Source organism: Bufo gargarizans, chromosome 1 (assembly GCF_014858855.1).
Source record: "Bufo gargarizans isolate SCDJY-AF-19 chromosome 1, ASM1485885v1, whole genome shotgun sequence".
NCBI lineage: Eukaryota > Metazoa > Chordata > Amphibia > Anura > Bufonidae > Bufo > Bufo gargarizans.
The window spans coordinates 410,160,067-410,182,786 of NC_058080.1; the positions used below are offsets into that span (position 1 = coordinate 410,160,067).

A 22,720-nucleotide genomic window follows, 5' to 3' on the forward strand; every position below is an offset into this window, starting at 1 on the left:
CTCAGGCAGTCCGTGCACCTGACCTGAAATCTATATCGCCTCACGGCTGCCATAGACTTCAGTCATCATTTACGTCTGACACCCGATGATAAATGTGACTGGTATGATGGCACATCAACACTCTGCCCCCTTTTAGCAAAATGGTGAGGGAAATGTACAAGCGCCACTTGTGCACAGATTTATGTGCCACTGTATTTAAAAATGTTCCTTATTTTAACACCAGAAAAATGGCATTAGGGCTTTCATAAACTCTACACTATATTAAATTCCACATGACTGGAATACTGCCATTACACTGCCAGTGTCCTGAATCACTCCCTGCCTCAGCACAGGGTGTGTTACTGGCAGCACCAGCCCCAGCTTGCCCTCAAATATTTCCTGGCAGCGCCCTAGAAATGCCCACTCTTCACGTTAGAGAGCCATAGAGGCACTTTATCCTCTTCTATAGAAATCTATTCATAGGAATAGTGGAAACATAAGCAGAGCTCGGGGCAGCTGCATGACACTCCCAGCCGCATCTCTCACAAGGGGACGTTCTTTTCCCGCCCACACACTCCCGTGTATATGTAGACAGCAGGTCGGGGGACTAGTACTGGCTGTATAACGCAGACGTGTCCTGACGAGCCTGACATCATGGTGCACTATGTGGAGAGCTTGGTAAGTCCGGGCGTAGAGGGTGGCATAATAGTGTCAGCACTGATCGCCATGATCACATGCATGTTTAACTCCTTACCTGCTGACTGGGAGCGGGCCGGAGTGAAGGGACTGCCTATGTGCCGCAGTGTGTGGCGATTACATAGGCCTTGTTCACACCTCACGACCCCTGCTCTGTATGGATGCAGAGGTGCTGTTGGATGGGGTTCAGGCTCATATATGTCCACATACTTGTGACTGGCACTTTGCTTGGTGCAGCTGTGATGCCTGAGGGGCAGGGATGACTCAGGGATTCTCAGGTGCGTTTCCATGCAGCTTTTGCGAAAGCAAGTAGTGGAATTACAAATGAGTAATACAATTTTTTTTAACTATCCATCACTGACACTGGCTTCAAAAGGCGGCCCATAATCCGTGAGGCGTGTACCACTCCTTACATACCTCACTACTTTTGAAAAGGCAAAGGAGGATAATCTCAGCGATGCGCCAAAAGAGCCATAACCCTGCCTGTCTATACGTGCCCAATCCCCCAAACCCCCCCCCCCCCCCAGTGCCCCAAAAGCTAGTTATGACCCCCTTCATAATAGAATGCATACATAGTGCCCTTATACAGCGGTGATAGGGCTGCAGTAAACGATTATTTTAGTAATAGAGTATTCTCTCTTTTTTATTTTTTATGATTAATCGAGTATTCTAATAAGAAAAAAAAATGAATTAATAGACTGTTTTCCTTTATAAAAACTCATCCAGACCCTTGGCATCAGTCCCCAACACCCTTTGTTCCCCACTGTGCGATCAGCTCGTCCCCCACCCATAGTGCCATCATCTCTCCCCCCCCCCCACCCATAGTGCCATCATCTCTTCCCCCACCCATAGTGCCATCATCTCTGCCCCCCCCCCCCCCCCACCCATAGTGCCATCATCTCTTCCCCCCCCCCCCACCCATAGTGCCATCATCTCTTCCCCCCCCCCCCCACCCATAGTGCCATCATCTCTTCCCCCCCCCACCCATAGTGCCATCATCTCTTCCCCCCCCCCCCACCCATAGTGCCATCATCTCTTCCCCCCCCCCCACCCATAGTGCCATCATCTCTTCCCCCCCCCCCCCACCCATAGTGCCATCATCTCTTCCCCCCCCCCACCCATAGTGCCATCATCTCTTCTCCCCCCCCCCACCCATAGTGCCATCATCTCTTCCCTCCCCCCCCACCCATAGTGCCATCAGCTCTTCCCCCACCCATAGTGCCATCATCTCTTCCCCCCCCCCCCCACCCATAGTGCCATCATCTCTTCCCCCCCCCACCCATAGTGCCATCTCTTCCCCCCCCCCCACCCATAGTGCCATCATCTCTTCCCCCCCCCCCCCACCCATAGTGCCATCATCTCTTCCCCCCCCCACCCATAGTGCCATCATCTCTTCCCCCCCCCCCACCCATAGTGCCATCATCTCTTCCCCCCCCCCCACCCATAGTGCCATCATCTCTTCCCCCCCCCCCCCCCATAGTGCCATCATCTCTTCCCCCCCCCCAGTGCCCCAAAAGCTAGTTATGACCCCCTTCATAATAGAATGCATACATAGTGCCCTTATACAGCGGTGATAGGGCTGCAGTAAACGATTATTTTAGTAATAGAGTATTCTCTCTTTTTTTATTTTTATGATTAATCGAGTATTCTAATAAGAAAAAAAAAATGAATTAATAGACTGTTTTCCTTTATAAAAACTCATCAGACCCTTGGCATCAGTCCCCAACACCCTTTGTTCCCCACTGTGCGATCAGCTCTTCCCCCACCCATAGTGCCATCATCTCTCCCCCCCCCCCCCCACCCATAGTGCCATCATCTCTTCCCCCCCCCACCCATAGTGCCATCATCTCTTCCCCCCCCCCCCCCCCCACCCATAGTGCCATCATCTCTTCCCCCCCCCCCCCCCCCACCCATAGTGCCATCATCTCTTCCCCCCCCCCCACACCCATAGTGCCATCATCTCTTCCCCCCCCCCCCACCCATAGTGCCATCATCTCTCCCCCCCCCCCCCCACCCATAGTGCCATCATCTCTTCCCCCCCCCCACCCATAGTGCCATCATCTCTTCCCCCCCCCCACCCATAGTGCCATCATCTCTTCCCCCCCCCCCACCCATAGTGCCATCATCTCTTCCCCCCCCCACCCATAGTGCCATCATCTCTTCCCCCCCCCCCACCCATAGTGCCATCATCTCTTCCCCCCCCCCCACCCATAGTGCCATCATCTCTCCCCCCCCCCCCCCCATAGTGCCATCATCTCTTCCCCCCCCCAGTGCCCCAAAAGCTAGTTATGACCCTCTTCATAATAGAATGCATACATAGTGCCCTTATACAGCGGTGATAGGGCTGCAGTAAACGATTATTTTAGTAATAGAGTATTCTCTCTTTTTTTATTTTTTATGATTAATCGAGTATTCTAATAAGAAAAAAAAAATGAATTAATAGACTGTTTTCCTTTATAAAAACTCATCAGACCCTTGGCATCAGTCCCCAACACCCTTTGTTCCCCACTGTGCGATCAGCTCTTCCCCCACCCATAGTGCCATCATCTCTTCCCCCCCCCCCCCCACCCATAGTGCCATCAGCTCTTCCCCCCCCCCCCACCCATAGTGCCATCAGCTCTTCCCCCTACCCATAGTGCCATCAGCTCTCTCCCCCTCCCCCCCCCCCCCCCCCATAGTGCTCCTCCTGACACCTGGATTGCACAGCGGCATTGGTTGCTATGACGCTGTGCACTCTGGGCGCCCGGCCTAAGTCACGCCCCCACACCTTTGGTTTCACCAACTTACCTTTCCAGCAGGGGCGCCGCCGACACTCCATTGTTCCGTGCTGCTCTGCGCCTGACATTACACAGGAGGTCAGTGCAGCGCGAGACCATGGACGCGCTGTGAAGTGTCCGGAGGCCCCCTGCTGGAAAGGTGAGTATTTCAAGCACAGTGGGAGACCACGGAGCGGGAGTAATAGCAAGCGCTTCACTCCCGCTCCGTGGTCACATGCCACAAACGAATCTTCGATGCAAAAAATTTGCATCAAGGATTTTTTTGTGTCGAATGACTCGCTTTAATCGAGTAATCGTTTCAGCCCTAGTGGTGATGCCCCCATATAATAATATTGTGCTCCAAAAAGTAGTTATGCTCATACCTCCCAACTTTTGAAAAGAAGGAAGAGGGACGCTATGCGTGGTGCACCGCTACAAAAAAAATTTTCTGCACTAGGCCATGCCTCTAACTGCGCCCAAAATATAACTAAACACCAAAACCCACCCAGTCCCCTAAATGCCCCCACATAGTAATTTTTACACTTTATGCCACCACACAGTAGTTATGCCAGCTTTGTGTCTCCTTAACAGTAATTATGGCCAGATTTGTGCCCCCTCTCTTCAGCTATGGCCAGATGGGTGCCCCCTGACAGTAATATGCCCAGTAAGGTGCCACCTGTGGAGAGCTGGCAGGGGGGAGACATGATTAAGCAGTGAGCGGATGGACGGCTCTTGCTTCATCAATACAGGCAGCTGCCTATGGAAGCAAGGACAGCCGCAAGAAGCGGGTCATACCTCCCCTGTATCGGGACTGTGGGACAGCCACTGAAATACGGGACTGTTGGGAGGTATGGTTTGCTCCCTTAGTGCCCCATCTACAGTTGCATGTTCCCTCAGTGCCCCACAAAGTAGTTATGCCCACTTAGTACCCTTTCACAATAGAATTCTGACTTGGTGCCCTTATACAGTAGTCATGCCTCTTACTGCTCGACATATCATTATGTTTTATTAGTGCGCCACATTGTAGTTGCAGCCATTTAGTGTCCCCTACATAAGAGTTTGTCCTTAGGACCCCCACACAGTAGTGTTGCCCCTCTCACAGTAGTGCTGTCCCCATACTTTAAATAAAGTAATAAATAACTCCTCACCTAGCCCTGATGACCGGAGCACATCACTGCATCGTACCCTTTGGGGGGCACACAGGCTGGCGCATGGTGGACGGAGAGCTGACCGTTCCCTGCTTCACCGCTGTGTCCAACGGTATCTCCTGATGAGGCACATACGGTTAAAAATCAGGAAATACCACAGCCTTCCTTTCACTGCTCAGTGCCACCAGGGATTAAAGGGTTTCTGTCATGAGAAAAATGGTTATGTAGCTGACTGACATTAGCACATTGCTAATGTCAGCAGTACATAACTGTATGACTTGGATCTCCCTGCCTGCCGCCGTTCGCGCTAAATAATGACTTTTATAATCTAGTTGGGCGTTGCTGCAGCACCTAGAGGCTCCGTCTTCTCACCCTTTGGCACATCCTTGTAAAGTTGATTGACATCCTCTGTCTCCTTCATGCCCCGCAAATCCCGCACCGGCCGTTTTAGTATTGGGCGCAGGCGCAGTGAGTGAAGGACTGCAGCAGGCGAGCGTCCTTCACTCACTGCGCCTAATACTAAAATGGATGGTGCAGGATTTGCGGGGCACAGAGGAGACCGAGGATGTCAATCACCTTTACAAGGACGTGCCAAATGGTGAGAGGACGTTTTGCATATTATAAAAGTCATTTAGCGCACACGGCGGCAGGCAGATAGAAGTCATACAGTTATGTTCTGCTGACATTAATGTCAGCCAGCTACATAACCATTTCTCTGATGACAGAAACCCTTTAAAGTTGTCAAGTGGGGGTCCCGGATTTTCTTGGCATTTAATTGGTACAGCACAATGCGCAGCTCCACCAAAACTGCTCCAAGGGAAAGGTGATTTTGGATCCAGATTTTTTTATACTGATGATAAAATTAAAATGCTTAAAGGGGTTTTCTGTTGAACAGTGATCATCCCCTATCCTGTCAGTAAGTGTTTTATCAGGGGGGTTCAGCCGCTGATCACTAGGACGGGGTAATATGTTCCTGGTTTAAATTGAGTGGTTGCGTATGTCTGCTCAGGACTGTGGGAGGTAGCTGTACACAGCGCTCCGCTATGTCCAGCAGGGCCATAGACATGTGAAACCCCTGTTCTTGTGAGATCATGCCACTGTCTGACTACAGGTGTCTTTTAACAGGATGAATATAAGACCATTATTGAAAGTGGCGGAAATAAACTCATAGTGGTGGATTTCACCGCCACCTGGTGTGGACCTTGTCAGCATATAGCTCCTTTCTATGAGGTAAGTGGAAACCATACACTATTAGGCATTGAGAGTGGCTGCAAAGAGTCTTGGTTGGAGGACCCAGCATTGGGTGGGGGGGGTTATATGGACAGTCCATTGATTTCAGTGTGCGCTGTGTAATGATCCACTCCTCCTATGGTGGCGGGTAATCGCAGGAATTACGGAAACAAGTCTGCCCTGTGTGAATGTACCCCAAGAGACAGTTCAGACAAAAGAGAGAACATGCAAGTAGTCTAAGTTCTGAGAAATGGTGGTTTGGTGCTGCTATCAGGGCTTGGCCTGCGTCCGCAAGCCTGGGCTGAGCCAACAGGGCCCATGATTATCTGGGTAAACCTGCTGAGAGCGGGGGAGCACCACCGGATCTGTAGCTGGCCTTGTGCATGTGTCCAGCCAGAACTGGTCCCTAAAGCCCACGCCATTGTAGACTTGGGCTTTAACTAACTACCTTAGCGATTCGGTAGCTGAGTAACCGATCCATTGAGGTGAAAGTACAAAATAGAAGCAGCAGCAGGTCCTCTATTGGTCTTGGTGACCTGCCTACCTGTGACAGGAGTTCCAGTGACAATTGTCACTTTACGGGGCACACACTTTAATAAATTTGTATACTCCAGCCAGGAGATTTCTTATGGAATGTGCACCAGTTTCATCAGCAAATAACAAAAAGCTATAGTGACAAAAAACAAAATGGCTGCACACCATTAGATATACAAACAATAGAGCTAAGAAATGGGGGTCATTCTAGATAAAAGTGGCACAATACCGACTATAAATGAGTATACATGAATAATGGAAGCTCTTAGCGCACATACGTGTCGGGCCCATCTACCAGGCGTCAAGGTGGCTTCCGCAGATGGGTCCCCATCACTAAAGAAACTGCCTCACTTTGGACTTACTTAACCCTACAATATTCAGGGCAGTGTAGGAACCAGCTACATACGTACTCTGCTCAGAAGTCCCAGGTAGATGTGAGTGTCCAGTCTAAGAGGTGCTACCCTCAATATATTGCAAGAAAATTTTGACTAAATAGATATATTATATATTGAAACAAAGTAATCGCAGTGGCTAGTAACAGTTGGGGGGGTTCTGACACTGCCAGCTCCGATTAAATAGTGTCAGAGTGCAGGGACCCTCCTGAAGACTGCTGGCAATTCATTAATAAACTTTTAGTAGGAATAATAAATTAATGACAGACAGTCGCAAGATTTGTAATTACATGGGGAATGCGAGCAGTTACTAGTAAATATAATCAGTCCTCATTAAAGGGTTTCTGTCACCTGAAAAATTAGTATTAGGCTGGCTGACCTTATCGATGTGCTAATGTCATCTGAACATAACTGTATTAGTGCCATCTCACTGCCTGCCACCGTTATTGAGAAAAACAAACTTGTATAATGTGCTGGGGGGGGGGTGTTGCACCTACTCCTAGAGACTCCATTCTCCCACCTCTGGCCACGCTCTGCTACACTACTGAGTGAAGGGCGCTTGCCAGCTTACTGAACAGCGCGAGATATACATTGCAGACAGGGCCAGAGGTAGGAGACCAACTATGCCTAGCCCTGTCAATCTAGTGTAGCAGGACGTGGCCAGAGGTGGGAGAATGGAGTCTCTAGGAGCAGGTGCAACAACCCCCCCCCCTCTCGCTCCTAGCACATTATACAAGTTTGTTTTTCTCAATAACGGCGGCAGGCAGTGAGATGGCACTAATATAGTTATGTTCAGGTGATATTAGCACATCGCTAATGTCAGCCAGCCTAATACCCATTTTTCAGGTGACAGAAACCGTTAAGCACTGAGTAGTGAAGTGTCCTGTAAGGCCTCTTCCACACGAAAATAAGGGCTCCGGGCTGCAAATTTCAGTCCGCAATACACTGGCACAGACTGTGGGGCAGTCACATGTGGATCGCAGACCCATTCACTTGAATGGGGTCCGGGATTCGTCCGTTCCGCACAAAGATAGAACTTGTCCTATCTTTTTGCGGAACAGAACACCGCAGAAGCACTCCATAGTGCTTCCGTGGGGTTCTGTTCCACACCTCTGGATTTGCGGACCCATTCAAGTGTGAATGGGTCCGCATCTGTGATGTGGAATGCACACGGCTGGTGACCCTTGTATTTTGGAACCACCTTATTCTGCCAGCAGCACAGGCACGGAGCCCTTATGTTCGTGTGAAAGAGGCCTAAATGTGACCCTAGGGCTCGTTCCCACAATAATTGGGGCTCATTCTGCTGCAAGGACTTTCTGCATTTGCTAAGCCATATGTGACTCTGGTGGAGCAGTCATTGGATCAGAGATAATCAGCTTCCGGCACTTCAATTGTTCTGAAATTACAACTCCCAGAACTATGGGAGCAAGTATGCAGGCTGAGAGTTGTAGTTTCACAGCAGGTGGAGTGCCGAAGGTTGCTGACCTCTGCCCTAGAAGCTGCATAGCATGGTTATATACTGTACATGACACAACTGAGGAAAGACACAGGTCTGTCAATTCCAGTTTATAATCCTATGGTGTTAAAGGGGTTATCCAACATTATACAACAGCCCCCCCCATGTACCGTGCCCCTCAGAGGGAATATACTTACCTGGCTCCCCACTCCCGGTGCAGCTCCTGGTCCCCCACCGCTGCTGCTGCTTTTCCCTGTACACGGATGAAAACATCCGGTGTTGGGGGAGAGCAGCCAATGGCAGATGGGGAATAGCCTCCCTAGCTTCGCCAATGATGCTAGGGAGGCTCGTCCCTGCCTGCCATTGGCCGGATGTTTTCATCCATGTACAGGGAGAAGCAGCGGCGCTGGGAGCAGGGTAAATATATCCCCTCTGAGGCCCGGAACATGGATATTCCCTCTGAGGGACTTGGCACATGGCGCATGAAATTGGATAACCCCTTTAATCTAGAGGAAGGCAAAAACACACATCTCAATTACAGAGAAAATTCCTTCAAGGCTCCAAATATGAGAATTAACCATTATCTAGTAATCTGGTAGACATTACTTGTGAGATCATATATTTCAAAGGACATCCAGGCTCCTCTTGAACTCTGTCAACAAATGAAAAACCACAACCTCTTCTGGCAGAGGCTTCCATAGTCCCTGCTCTTACAGTAAAGAATCCCCATCTGGATTGCTCCAGACATAAGTGACTTCTTGTTGTAGTTACAGGCCTATCATTAGACAGATCTGGAATATTCATACATTTGTATGTTGTAAGGGTAGGTTCACACCTGTGTCTCAGGGCTTATGCACACATGGGTACGCAAAAAAAACTGAAGTTACTCTGTGTGCATTCTGTTTCCGTATTTCCGTTCCACCAAAAAAAAAAAAAAATAGAACATGTCCTATTATTGTCCGCATTACGGATAAGGATAGTACTGTTGTATGAAGGGACAGCTGTTCCATTCCCCAAAACACGGACGTCATCATTTTTTGCGGACCGCAAAATACATACAGTTGTGTGCCTAACTGATTCTGCAGAGGAACAGCTTGCCAGAGTTCACCGTATCTGGCCTAGCCAGATGCTTCTGTTCATCACGGGATCCCATTTACTATAATAGGATCTGGCTGCTTACCTGTATGAGTCCCCGGTTTCGGACAGATAAAAACTTCTGCATCCGCTGTTTGTCCAGCCGAAATACGGCACGCGTGCTGGAAAGTGTCTGGATCCCCGCCAGATCTCATTATAGTCAAAGGGGTCCGCCAGTGGACAACAGTATCTGCCTAGCCACATCCGGTGAACTCCGCCAGGCTGTTCTCTGCTGGAACAACCTGCTGGATCCGATAAAGGCAAGTATGAACCTACCCTAATTAGATCTGCAAGGTGAATAATGCCCAGTTTGCTCATTTCTCTTGGTACTGCCATTACTTCGGTCACACTGTGTATGTCCTCTGAGCCCATCTGAGTGAAGCTGTATAGAGCAGGGCACGGGCTTTTTCTTCAGATCCGGTGACATGCCGGGCAATGCTAGGTGGAGGTTTCCTCCTGGCAGTGTTCCCGGTGACATCATCGGCACTAATGGGCCGCCCGTTAGTGCAGGTAACGTCACCGGGAACATTGCCTCCGTCTACCAGTGTAATAATCTATACCAAACAGCCCTTGCCCTGCGATTATGCAGAGCAAGGGGAAGCATGAAATGAATGAGTGACCCTTTCATCCTTTTAGTTTACTGTGCAAATGTCATCAGCCAACAATTAGGGAAACACTATTGCAAAAATATACGCCAGCAGCCATGTGGTTTGACCAGCGTTAGACTTTTTGTAGCGCTTTTGAGTGACCGCTGTAGTCCAAAGCAGTAAACTAATGGTCCTGTTACATCACCCTACAATCTATCCTGTTATTGGGGATAAATGCTTGTAGAAGTACTCATTCCCTATACTTGACCTGTATGGAAGCTGTTGGCAAACGCACGATGAGCAAATGCTCTTTCATTGGGTGATTGTCTGTCTTTCTTAAGCACCTAAAACAATTGTTTCTGACAGCCAGTCGGGCACTACACGTGGGAATCTGCTGCCCAGAAACAATGAAACTGTGTGGGGACAAGCAGTCACTGTAGCAATCGTCCCCCTACAAAGGAGATAATTGCTGCATGTTAATGTAGCTGTCATTGCCCTGAAGTTGAGGCATTGATTGGGAACATTTTGTTCATTCCTGATCATTTTTCAGCTAAATCAGTCCATATAAAAAGTACCTTAAGGCCCCATGCACACGGCCGTTGTTCACGGCCGTGTGCGGGCCGTGGAACCGCGGCCTGGATCCCTCCTGAGAGCAGGAGCGCACGGCGTCACTGGTTGCTATGACGCCGTGCGCTCCCTGCTGCAATACAGTAATACACTGGTATGATCTATACCAGTGTATTACTGTACTGTGCCGGCAGCAGGGAGCGCACGGCGTCATAGCAACCAGTGACGCCGTGCGCTCCTGCTCTCAGGAGGGATCCAGGCCGCGGTTCCACGGCCCGCACACGGCCGTGAACAACGGCCGTGTGCATGGGGCCTAACTTGTATGCCATGTTATGCACTGCATCTGTTACTCAATAGTTGAAGAAGCATTCCCACAAAAATAGTTGTTCTGACCTGTTAGAAAGGTACATGATGTAAACTGTAGTGAATATAATATTCTTACCAGTGACTGTTAGATATATCCTCCCTTCTGATCCTCAGCTGTGTCATATGACTAACACTCGACTCCTAATCTAATGAGGAAGCCAGTTTCTCCGAATGAATAGAGAAGTAACTGACTTCCTGTCCTATTTCAGTTAGAGATCAGAGAGATGGTTACATGACACAGCTAAGGATCAGAAGGGAGGAGATAACTCACAAATACAGTCACTGGTAAGAAGATTACTACCTTCACTACCGTTTACATCATGTACCCTCCTAACAGGTCAGAGAATACAAATTTTTGTGGAAGTGCTTCTTTAAAATCAATCAAAAGAGCTACAAAAAGTCTGGCTGTAGCCCCAGCCTTAGAGCTGCTTCTAACCATTGAATGAGTGGTAAAGGCTCATTGTGCAAACAGTTTAGTCCATGTTGTTCAAACCGGCCAGCAGGCCAAAGTTTCAAGAATGGCCTACTTCTTTTCACCTGACAGATGGTTTTTATCTCAACTTTAATATGTATGGCTGCCTTTTATAGTGGATTCATTTTTTTTCATCATTGCCCAAACCATTTGTTTGTTTTCCAGTCACTTGCCACTAAGTACCCAGGAATTCTCTTGTACAAGGTTGATGTGGACGAGGCGGGGGTAAGTTACAGTGCACACATACAGTAGTTGTCATAGATATTTCAGTGCACCAGATCTGTTTCCATCTATGCCCAGCTTTGCATTGCATCTCCCTGTACACAAGCCAGGTGGAGCTACAGTATTTGACTAGTTTGGACCTTCTAGAAATGAAGGAGGAATGCTGGTTGTAGAGTCATCTTGGAAGTGTTTATCAATATATTGGTCAGCATTATTTTTGCAATGACCTTTTGGCCTTTAGTATACAGCAATGTTTTGTGCACATGGCTGTATGTCTAGACTGGACTAAAGCTCCTAAGCTACAGATCTGATGAGAAATGCCTAAAAAAAATATGACAATCATTTGTGCATCTATCCAATTCTCCCCCCCCCCCCCCCCCCCCCCCATAGATTCTGTGAATAAAGCCGCCATGTGCCTTAGTTTAAAGTCTGAGACGCATATAGGCTCAGAATTAGGTTGTTAGCAGAAGACCTTAGGCTACCTGCATACTTCATGGATTACATGTGATTACTCTTCACAGATGTTCATGCAGATTTCTCTGTTTCCCCAGCAAAATCTGCATGTGTTACTTAGATTTTGATGCGATTTTGCCCCAATCACACCCTTTGCAATGCAAATCTGCACCAAAAATCCAGAGAAAGAATTGACATGCTGCCGAAACCAAAATATGCATGGCCGGGCCATTTCTGCACTGAAAAAAATCTGCAGAGTGTACATAACACTTGTAGAATCTCATTCACTTTACTGTTACCCTCTAAGAGCTCATTCACATGACCACAAAACACAGTGTGCGTTCCGCCATGATAGAAATGCCTATTCTTGTCAGCAACGGGAAGTACGGGGCAACAGAAGTACGGATGCAGATTGCACATGGCGTGCTGTCTGCATCTTTTGTGGCCCCATTGAAATGAGTCTGCATCCCATCCACAAAATTGCAGTACAGATGTAGACAGAAAAATAGTCGTGTGATTGGGCTCTTACGCTGAGGTTTTTCTGCGCGTGGAAAGAAACATATAATTCACAATGTTTGCGGTAGCCTTAGAGTTTCTGCACATGGCTGTATTACGGATATGTGGATATATTCAGTGCCTAGAATGAAATTTGATCCCATGCTTTTCAGATCACCAATCTTATTCTGCCCCTGACAGCCCATGCACAATGGGCAATGATAAATTTGAATTCCCTACAGCTCTGCATTTTCCTACCATATGCTTTAAAAAGGAGTTGTTCATGACTTAAAGTGGGACTCCCACAATTTTTTTTTTTTTTTTAGAAAGGTACATGATGTAATCTGTAGTGAATGTAATTGTCTTACCAGACTGTATTTTTCAGTTATAACCTCTCTTCTGCTTCTCAGCTGTGTCAAGTGGCCAGCACTCTGACTTTCCAAATAACACAGCATCTTATGTGTGGACAGGAATTTTATTTCTCTATGTATTCCTATGGGAGTCTCAATGTCTGTCTCTTAGGAATGAATAGAGAAGTAACTGACTCTTTGTCCTGTGTCAGTTGGAGATCAGAGAGTTGGTCACATAACACAGCTGAGGATCAGAAAGGAGGTTATAACTCATATATAGAGTCTCTTGTAAGATTACCTTAAAAGGAACCTGTCATCAACTTTCTGCTGACCTTCCTGAGGGCAGTGTAAATTTGTGACAGAAATGCGGATTTCAGCGGTGTCACTCATGAGCTAAAAGTAAGTGGTTGCTGAGAACCAACATCATAATCATTGAAGCCCAGGCCTTGAAAAGAGTCACGGCCACCTGAGAAGAGTCCTGGTTATCCATAATGTCCTGCTCATCTGCTGATGATTGGCAGTTCTCTCCTAGAGAGAAAGGGAGAAAACTAGGTAGAAGACTGTCAGTCATCAGCAGGTGGGCAGGAGAGCAGGAATTCGTGAGTAACCAGGACTCTTCTCAGGTGGTCGTGACTCTTTTCCAGGCCCAGTCTACAAAGATTGATGTTGGTTGTCAGCAACCACTTACTTTTAGCTCATGAGTGACAGACCGCTGAAATCAACTCACCTGTCTCTACTTTATTCTGCCGTTAGTATGGACAGCATCAAGTTGATGACGGGTTCCCTTTAACTATTTACGTCAATGTACCTTTCTAATGGGCCAGAGACTAACCATTTTTGTGGGAACGTTAATGATGATCCATCCTCAGGATAGGCTATGACTCCCAGCACCTAGGAGTAGGCCAGGACGCTTTGGCGAGCACCGTGGCTTTTTCCTCAGTCTGTAATACCACATCTGTTGGTCGCATGGCCTTTGTTCGGCTCCCATTCAAATCAGTGGGAGTGAGCTGCAGCTATATAGTGTACGGTGCTCTCTTTGGTATACTATGAGAGACTGAAACTCTTGTCCAAGTACTGTAGTCTAGTCAAACAGCTGAAGGGGCTCGGACCTCCCTCCCTGAAGGCTTATTGGTGATGAAATGCTATGTCTTTCTTAAAACTAAAGTCTAGCTTCTGTTCACACATGGTCACTCTTTTTTTATTTCTCTCAATCGTTTTATGTTTTGCAGGACATAGCATCTGCATATGGAATAAGGGCCATGCCAACGTTTCACTTTTACAAGGATGGAAAGAAGGTATGGCTAACTGTGTTGTAATGATAGAGTTGGTTACACCTTTATAATGGTGGCATTATTATTTAGGCAATTAAAGCTGATGCACAGTATTATGAAAATGTATACAGTTTCTATTGATTCCATGTCAGTTTCCTAGAATTTTTAAGGTGCCCCTCCTTCAGGATATATCAGTGTCTGCATCAATGATGAAGGTAGTAGCTGTAGTGTTGTCGTCTTTACTGTTCAGTCCTCTAACTGCACATGCCATAACACTGATATAAAGCTCTAGCCAGCACAAATTTCGCAGAATGTGTCCGCACCTGTTCCGCAATTATCCTGTGGGGCAGGAATGGATGCGGACAGTACATAGTGTGCTATCCGCATTTCCGGAGCTCGGCCCTGAACTTCCGACCCGCGGTTCCGGAAAAAAATAGAGCATGTCCTATTCTTGTCCGCAATTTCAGACCAGAATAGGCAGTTCTATGGGGGTGTCGGCCGGTTGTATTGCGGATCTAAAATACACTACGGATGTGTGAATGGACCCTAATAGTGGGTATGTAAAAATCATATATCCTTTTGAAGGAAGGGAACCTTTACGTATATGATTTTAAATGATCACTAGCTTCTCAGATTTTAGAATCTCCTGTCTCCATGTGCACTCTATGGGGAGTTTTCATAACCATAGCTAGTTTCCAGCCACCGGCTCTGGGAAAGTCTGAGCCTGCCGAGGGGAAAATCTATACATTCCAAATACAAGTTATGTACGGACCAGTTACAGTGTTATTTCTCATGTATACACTGCAGCCTATTTTCCACAATTATCTGTAGGGGCGCTTTAACCACCTCCGGACCGCCTAACGCAGATGTGCGGTCCGGAGGTGGCAGCCCTGCGCTCAACGACGCATATACGCGTCATCTCGCGAGGGCCGGGATTTCCTGTGAACGCGCGCACACAGGCGCGCGCGCTCACAGGAACGGAAGGTAAGCGAGTGGATCTCCAGCCTGCCAGCGGCGATCGCTCGCTGGCAGGCTGGAGATCCAAATTTTTTAACCCCTAACAGGTATATTAGACGCTGTTTTCATAACAGCGTCTAATATACCTCCTACCTGGTCCTCTGGTGGTCCCTTTTGTTAGGATCGACCACCAGAGGACTCGGGTAGGTCAGTACAGTCGCACCAAACACCACACTACACTACACTACACCCCCCCCCGTCACTTATTAACCCCTTATAAACCCATGATCACCCCCCTGTCATTGATCACCCCCCTGTCAGGCTCCATTCAGACGTCCGCATGATTTTTACGGATCCATGGATACATGGATCGGATCCGCAAAACACATGCGGACGTCTGAATGGAGCCTTACAGGGGGGGGGTGAAATCCGAAAGGTGCACTTTGGAATATGTGCCCCTTTGCCCACCTTGGCAGCAAAAAAGTGTCACACATCTGGTATCGCCGTACTCAGGAGAAGTTGGGGAATGTGTTTTGGGGTGTCCTTTTACATATACCCATGCTGGGTGAGAGAAATATCTTGGCAAAAGACAACTTTTCCCATTTTTTTTTTATACAAAGTTGGCATTTGACCAAGATATTTCTCTCACCCAGCATGGGTATATGTAAAATGACCCCCCAAAACACATTGCCCAACTTCTCCTGAGTACGGCGATACCACATGTGTGACACTTTTTTGCAGCCAAGGTGGGCAAAGGGGCACACATTCCAAAGAGCACCTTTCGGATTTTGCAGGGCATTTTTTACACATTTTGATTGCAAAGTTCTTCTCACACATTTGGGCCCCTAAATTGCCAGGGCAGTATAACTACGCCACAAGTGACCCCATTTTGGAAAGAAGACACCCCAAGGTATTCCGTGAGGGGCACGGCGAGTTCCTCGAATTTTTTATTTTTTGTCACAAGTTAGCGGAAAATGATGATTTTTCTTTTTTCCTTACAAAGTCTCATATTCCACTAACTTGCGACAAAAAATTCTAGGAACTCGCTATGCCCCTCACGGAATACCTTGGGGTGTCTGCTTTCCAAAATGGGGTCACTTGTGGCGTAGTTATACTGCCCTGGCAATTTAGGGGCCCAAATGTGTGAGAAGAACCTTGCAATCAAAATGTGTAAAAAATGCCATGCAAAATCCGAAGGGTGCACTTTGGAATATGTGCCCCTTTGCCCACCTTGGCAGCAAAAAAGTGTGACACATCTGGTATCGCCGTACTCAGGAGAAGTTGGGCAATGTGTTTTGGGGTGTCATTTTACATATACCCATGCTGGGTGAGAAAAATATCTTGGTCAAATGCCAACTTTGTATAAAAAAAATGGGAAAAGTTGTCTTTTGCCAAGATATTTCTCTCACCCAGCATGAGTATATGTAAAATGACACCCCAAAACACATTCCCCAACTTCTCCTGAGTACGGCGATACCAGATGTGTGACACTTTTTTGCTGCCAAGGTGGGCAAAGGGGCACATATTCCAAAGTGCACCTTTCGGATTTCACCCCCCCCCCTGTAAGGCTCCATTCAGACGTCCGCATGTGTTTTGCGGATCCGATCCATGTATCCATGGATCCGTAAAAATCATGCGGACGTCTGAATGGAGCCTGACAGGGGGGTGATCAATGACAGGGGGGTGATCATGGGTTTATAAGGGGTTAATAAGTGACGGGGGGGGGGTGTAGTGTAGTGTAGTGTGGTGTTTGGTGCGACTGTACTGACCTACCCGAGTCCTCTGGTGGTCGATCCTAACAAAAGGGACCACCAGAGGACCAGGTAGGAGGTATATTAGACGCTGTTATGAAGACAGCGTCTAATATACCTGTTAGGGGTTAAAAAATTCGGATCTCCAGCCTGCCAGCGAGCGATCGCCGCTGGCAGGCTGGAGATCCACTCGCTTACCTTCCGTTCCTGTGAGCGCGCGCGCCTGTGTGCGCGCGTTCACAGGAAATCCCGGCCCTCGCGAGATGACGCGTATATGCGTCGTTGAGGCAAAGGGGCACATATTCCAAAGTGCACCTTTCGGATTTCACCGGTCATTTTTCACACATTTTGATTGCAAAGTTCTTCTCATACATTTGGGCCCCTAAATTGCCAGGGCAGTATAACTACCCCACAAGTGACCCCATTTTGGAAAGAAGACACCCCAAGGTATTCCGTGAGGGGCATGGCAAGTTCCTAGAATTTTTTATTTTTTGTCGCAAGTTAGTGGAATATGAGACTTTGTAAGAAAAAATAAAAAAAATAAAATCATCCATCATTTTCCGCTAACTTGTGACAAAAAATAAAAAGTTCTATGAACTCACTATGCCCATCAGCGAATACCTTAGGGTGTCTACTTTCCGAAATGGGGTCATTTGTGGGGGTTTTCTACTGTTTGGGCATTGTAGAACCTCAGGAATCATGACAGGTGCTCAGAAAGTCAGAGCTGCTTCAAAAAGCGGAAATTCACATTTTTGTACCATAGTTTGTAAATGCTATAACTTTTACCCAAACCATTTTTTTTTTTGCCCAAACATTTTTTTTTTTTTATCAAAGACATGTAGAACAATAAATTTGGCGAAAAATTTATATATGGATGTCGTTTTTTTTTGCAAAATTTTACAACTGAAAGTGAAAAATGTCATTTTTTTGCAAAAAAATCGTTACATTTTGATTAATAACAAAAAAAGTAAAAATGTCAGCAGCAATAAAATACCACCAAATGAAAGCTCTATTAGTGAGAAGAAAAGGAGGTAAAATTCATTTGGGTGGTAAGTTGCATGACCGAGCGATAAACGGTGAAAGGAGTGTAGTGCCGAAGTGTAAAGTGCTCTGGTCATGAAGGGGGTTTCACCTAGCGGGGCTGAAGTGGTTAAAGAGGACCTTTCACTAGAATAAAACATCTAAACTAACTATACAGACCTGGAGAGCGGCGCCCAGGGATCTCCCTGCACTTACTGTTATACCTGGGCGCCGCTCCGTTCTCCCGGTATAGCCTCCGGTATCTTCATAGTTAGGCTCCACCCAGGGGAACCTGCCGGCGTCTCATTCTCCCATGCTGTAGCGCTGGCCAATCGCAGCGCTCAGCTCATAGCCTGAGAGGTTTTTTTTTTCTCTCAGTCAATGGCCAGTTCACCCCCTGTATGTATTGTAGCCTCTGAGAATAGTCAGTTCTGGCAGCAGAAAATAACGTATGGCTGCCACTCAGTTTCAATGTATCTTATCATTCCTTGGTAAAGGACTGCAACTAATACAATTCTCAGGAACCATCAAAACTGCTTTTTGTTTTTCTGAGGAGCACTGAGACTGATGACTAGTTGTCTACAGGAATAGTCAGTAACCTACTTGCCCCAATGATCATTCTGATGGCACTGGTGTCATGTCTCCCCTTCATCTATGATTACACACCTTGGGGAACCCCTTATTCTAAAGAGTAATTTTGAAGGGGCTGTAGGAGAAACCTTTTCAGTGTTCTGGTCATGAAGAAAAGCTAGAGCAAACAGACGTCCATTGCATCACTTTGCTATTGACTAGGTGTAGCATTGAATTGCTGTGAAATTCTACCAGCTGGATCAAGTTGGATTAAAGTGCCAAATGTTTGTATTGATATTACTGCCTTTGTACTACTGGAGTCTAATGCTGGACCTACACGACCCGATCATTTATGAAGTACAGATCCCTGTTCCCAATAATTGGCGTGTGGAAAGGTGCAGCATGTTCAGTGATCTTTCATGTGGACACCTCAAAACATCTGCCCAGAAATGATGATTGAGAACATTGATCTGCTGCCCAGAAACAATGAATCTGTACGAGGACAAGCGATGGAAGTAGCTATTCCTCATCTCTATACAGTGGAGGAGATCATTTCATCCACTAACAAGCAGGCAGTTAGGAAGGAACAGTTGGGACTTCTAAATCCAACTAAAGTAAATTCAGTGTTTCCATTTTTGTTTGGCACTTAAGCAATTGTTTGTTCTTAAATCCTACAGGTTGATGAACTATGTGGTGCTGATAAGGATAAGCTTGAATCTCTGGTCCATAAGTGGTCGGGACATGGCTCCTCATGAAGAAATTGTCTAAGTCTTTCATGTGCAGACACTATTATTTGCCTTAAGATTTGGAACAACCCCATCCTCATGCATCTCCTGTATTCCTGCAGACATCTCAGACATCCATATACTAGGACCATGTAAAAGTGATGGAGGCGGTGGGTTTTTATGAAATGGTGCTTGGCTATGATCACTGTACAGGAGGGGTGCATGTAAATAGTGACTCATGGCGCTTTGTCTCTACCGTTCACGCATGCACATGCATCTTAAAGGGGTTGTCTCACTTAGCAAGTGGCATTTATCTTGTAGAGAGAGTCAATACAAGGCACTTACTAATATACTGTTATTATCCATAATGCCTGTTATTATCCTTTCCTGGCTGGATTAATTTTTCCATCACATTATACACTGCTAATTTCCATGGTTACAGACCACCATGCAATCCATCAGTGGTGGTCGTGCTTGCACAATAAAAATGAAAAAGCGCCAGCCTGTGTGCGTTCCCCATGGTCCTGTCCACCAGAAAGTTTGACACTTTTTTCCTATAGTGTGCAAGCACGACCACCACTGATGGATTACAGGGTGGTCTGTAACCATGGAAACAGTGTACAATGTGATGGAAAAAATGAATCCAGCCAGCAAAGGAGGCAATATGGATAATAACAATACATTAGTAAGTGCCTTGTATTATCTTCCTCTACATGATAAATGCCACTTACTGAAGTGAGACAACCCCTTTAAGGGCTTGGCCAAATTAATATTCCAAAGCGCTTCAATGTGTAATCTATGCAAACATGGTATCTTTAAGTAGTGGCATACATTATAATTTCATAGCAGTTGAGCACCATTTATTGAAATCAGACAAAAACCCATTTACTTTTTTGGGCCAAATGCCTTGCCATCCATTTTTGAGCTGTAACAACATCTAAGAGTTTTCAAATAGTCAAAAAAAAAATTAAAATGTAGACAGCTATCTTCATAAAGGGTGGTTCAGTTACTCCTTGGCATGATAAGTTATCCTGGAAAATGAACAACAGGCACTATAATGCATTGATTTTAAAAAAATAAATATGGAAATAAAGCTTATCTGATTAAGATTTCTGTCAGTAAAACTGAGAACACTTTGCTGATGGTATGTGTGCGTGTGGCCTAGTTCAATGCAGCAACACTCTAGTGTTTCCTAAAGAGTAAAACAACCTTTTTTTGCACCAAGGACCGGTTTCATGCAAGACAATTCTCCCAGGGCCCGGAAGGGGTGGGGGTGGGCGGGGCTGACTGATTCACGTGCATAGCAAAACACAAGGTGCATATTAAAATATATAACGACTATATAAACTGACTATGGTCTCTGCTGCACTGTACCGTATTTTTCGCCCTATAAGATGCACCTAGTTTTAGAGGAGAATAATAAGAAAAAAAAATATATTTTTATTTACACCTCAGGTCAGACCAGCAACCGGACCTCAGATCAGACCCCCCAATGTCAGCCATCACCCCCAGTGGAAAAAAAAAAAAAATTGCTATCCTCTTCATTCTGCTGTCGGCTGGCTGTGTATAGCGGTGCACAGTGTGAGGTCACAGAGAGACCTCACGCTGTGCGCAGCCCTGCACAGCCGAGGACCAGGAAGTGGTGAGTACAGATCCTTCACCGCTTCCTGGTCCTTCTGTACTAATGAAGTGCTTACATAATGGAAGCGCTTCATTAGTACAGCGTTAAAGACTGCCCTGATCGCTGCGGCCCGGCAAACCATCTTCCAGGGCCCGGCGGTTGGGGACCACTGCCCTAAAGGATTGGTCGGGTCATACTAGCAGCTTGTGGAAGAGCAGGAGGAGCTGAGCAGACAGACATAGAAAGGGAGAAAACATTCAGTAAGTATTTACTTATTGTGGGCTAAGGATTCTAGGCGGAGGTCCTACTCAGTGACTGAGGATTATGTCAGACAGCACACTCTTGCAAGGAAGGTTGTTGTTCCGACCACAGTGAAAATAAATACATGTACTGGCTTTATATATAATTAATTTGATCAGTTCCTGCTTAACATTACACAATATGTTCGGTGTCACTGGTTCCCTTTTAAGCACCAATGATCTAGCAACTTCTGTGCTTTGAAATGATTATAGCACATTTTCAACTGATCTTGGAAAATAAATTGTGTGTCACACCATTGACAATAAAAACCCTAGGTATTTGCTTTGAGATCATGCAGCTTGTGACAGTATCCTAACAGACACCTTCAGTAATCTCTTATGCTTACCCTCTGAGCAAAACAAATATGTACAACTGGCGTAAGTACTCATGTCATTTCTTAACTATTGGTGTTCTTAACTAAGGATGCTATTTCTGACTTTTAGTATTCTGCTACTGAGACTTTTAAATTAGTCCGAGACCAATCCTGCACCACACACTGTACAATCAGAATGGAAGATATTATTAATTCTGTTTCCACATATGTGCTTATATTATCTGCAGTCCATGCTAATTGCATAAGAGATTATAAAGACAATGGCCCTGATTTTTATCTTGCCTTTCCTCCAGAATTATGACATCAAAAAGTCGCAAAACGAGGGCTTTTGCTAATTTTTGCACACTCACCAAATTTGGCGACTTTTTGCATTTCTACACGACTCACATCAGTTTTGTAATGTGGGTGTGGTTAGCTATGTTACTGAGTTTCACTCCACATTTATCATTGAAACTTTTTGAAAAAGTCTCAAAAAAGTCACTGACTCCAGCAGTATGGTGGAGAAGAAAAACTGGAGTAGCTTAGGGTGGACTTGTTAGGTTTAAGTATAAGACAAAAAAAATTTAACAACCATGACATTTGATAAATGTTGCATATGGTAAACCAATGTAGACTCAAGCAAAACTGACTTCAAATATATCCTTTATAATAAATTCCCCCCAATGTCTGACTTTTTCACTAGACATGGGTAATAGTTAGGGCTTATGCACACGGCTGTATCCGCAATACATGGGGCACCGGCCGTGTGCACCCCTCATCCCGGATGCGGCCCCATTCACTTGAATGGGTCTGCAATCCGGGAGGTGCGGTGCAGAACGGAGGCTTGGATAGGAAGCACTACGAAGGGCTTCCGTGGGTTTTCTGTGCATGCCTCTGCACCGCAAAAAAGTAGCGCATACTCTACTTTTTTGTGGTGCGGATAGTTGGATGTAGATCGCGGGCCCCATTCAAGTAAATGGGTCCGCGATCCACATGCGTGCCTGGCCGGCGCACGTTCATATGCATGAAGCCTTATACTGAATGTATTAGCTAGCCAGGTTTCACACCACAAATTTATAAAATATAACTTTCACATCTCACTTTCTTCACCGGTCACAGTTTCAGATACTGTATTTGCTAACTCGGTACATACATAACTGTTGCTAGTGGTTGAGCATGTGACTCAATTGCTAAGGTATCTGCTTCACATAAAGTTGGTCTTGGTTTCAAGACCTGCAGCAGAACATCTGAAAAAAATACTTTTAAATATGCTGGCTAGATTACAAATATAAATGTTTGACTTTGATATCTTCCTTCACTGGTCAAGGTCAAAGTCACAATATCTGAAACTTAAT

At 46.2% G+C, this 22,720-nt stretch overlaps 1 protein-coding gene across 1 annotated transcript; it reads left to right on the forward strand.

Annotated features, from left to right (window-relative positions):
• Positions 1 to 448: 448 nt before the first annotated feature.
• Positions 449 to 20,229, forward strand: LOC122932129 (thioredoxin-like). The gene is made up of 5 exons (XM_044286376.1): positions 449 to 657; positions 5,705 to 5,809; positions 11,483 to 11,542; positions 14,067 to 14,132; positions 19,084 to 20,229. The coding sequence occupies exons 1-5, from the start codon at positions 634 to 636 to the stop codon at positions 19,159 to 19,161; spliced, it is 333 nt and encodes a 110-aa protein (XP_044142311.1). The 5' UTR covers positions 449 to 633; the 3' UTR covers positions 19,162 to 20,229.
• The last annotated feature ends 2,491 nt before the right edge of the window (positions 20,230 to 22,720 follow it).

Excerpts from the sequence above, each read along its gene's own strand:
- LOC122932129 (XM_044286376.1), top strand. The coding sequence starts at position 634 with ATGGTGCACTATGTGGAGAGCTTG. Across the intron at positions 5,810-11,482 it reads ATATAGCTCCTTTCTATGAG|TCACTTGCCACTAAGTACCC; the intron begins GTAAGTGGAAAC and ends TTTGTTTTCCAG. Across the intron at positions 14,133-19,083 it reads TTTACAAGGATGGAAAGAAG|GTTGATGAACTATGTGGTGC; the intron begins GTATGGCTAACT and ends TAAATCCTACAG.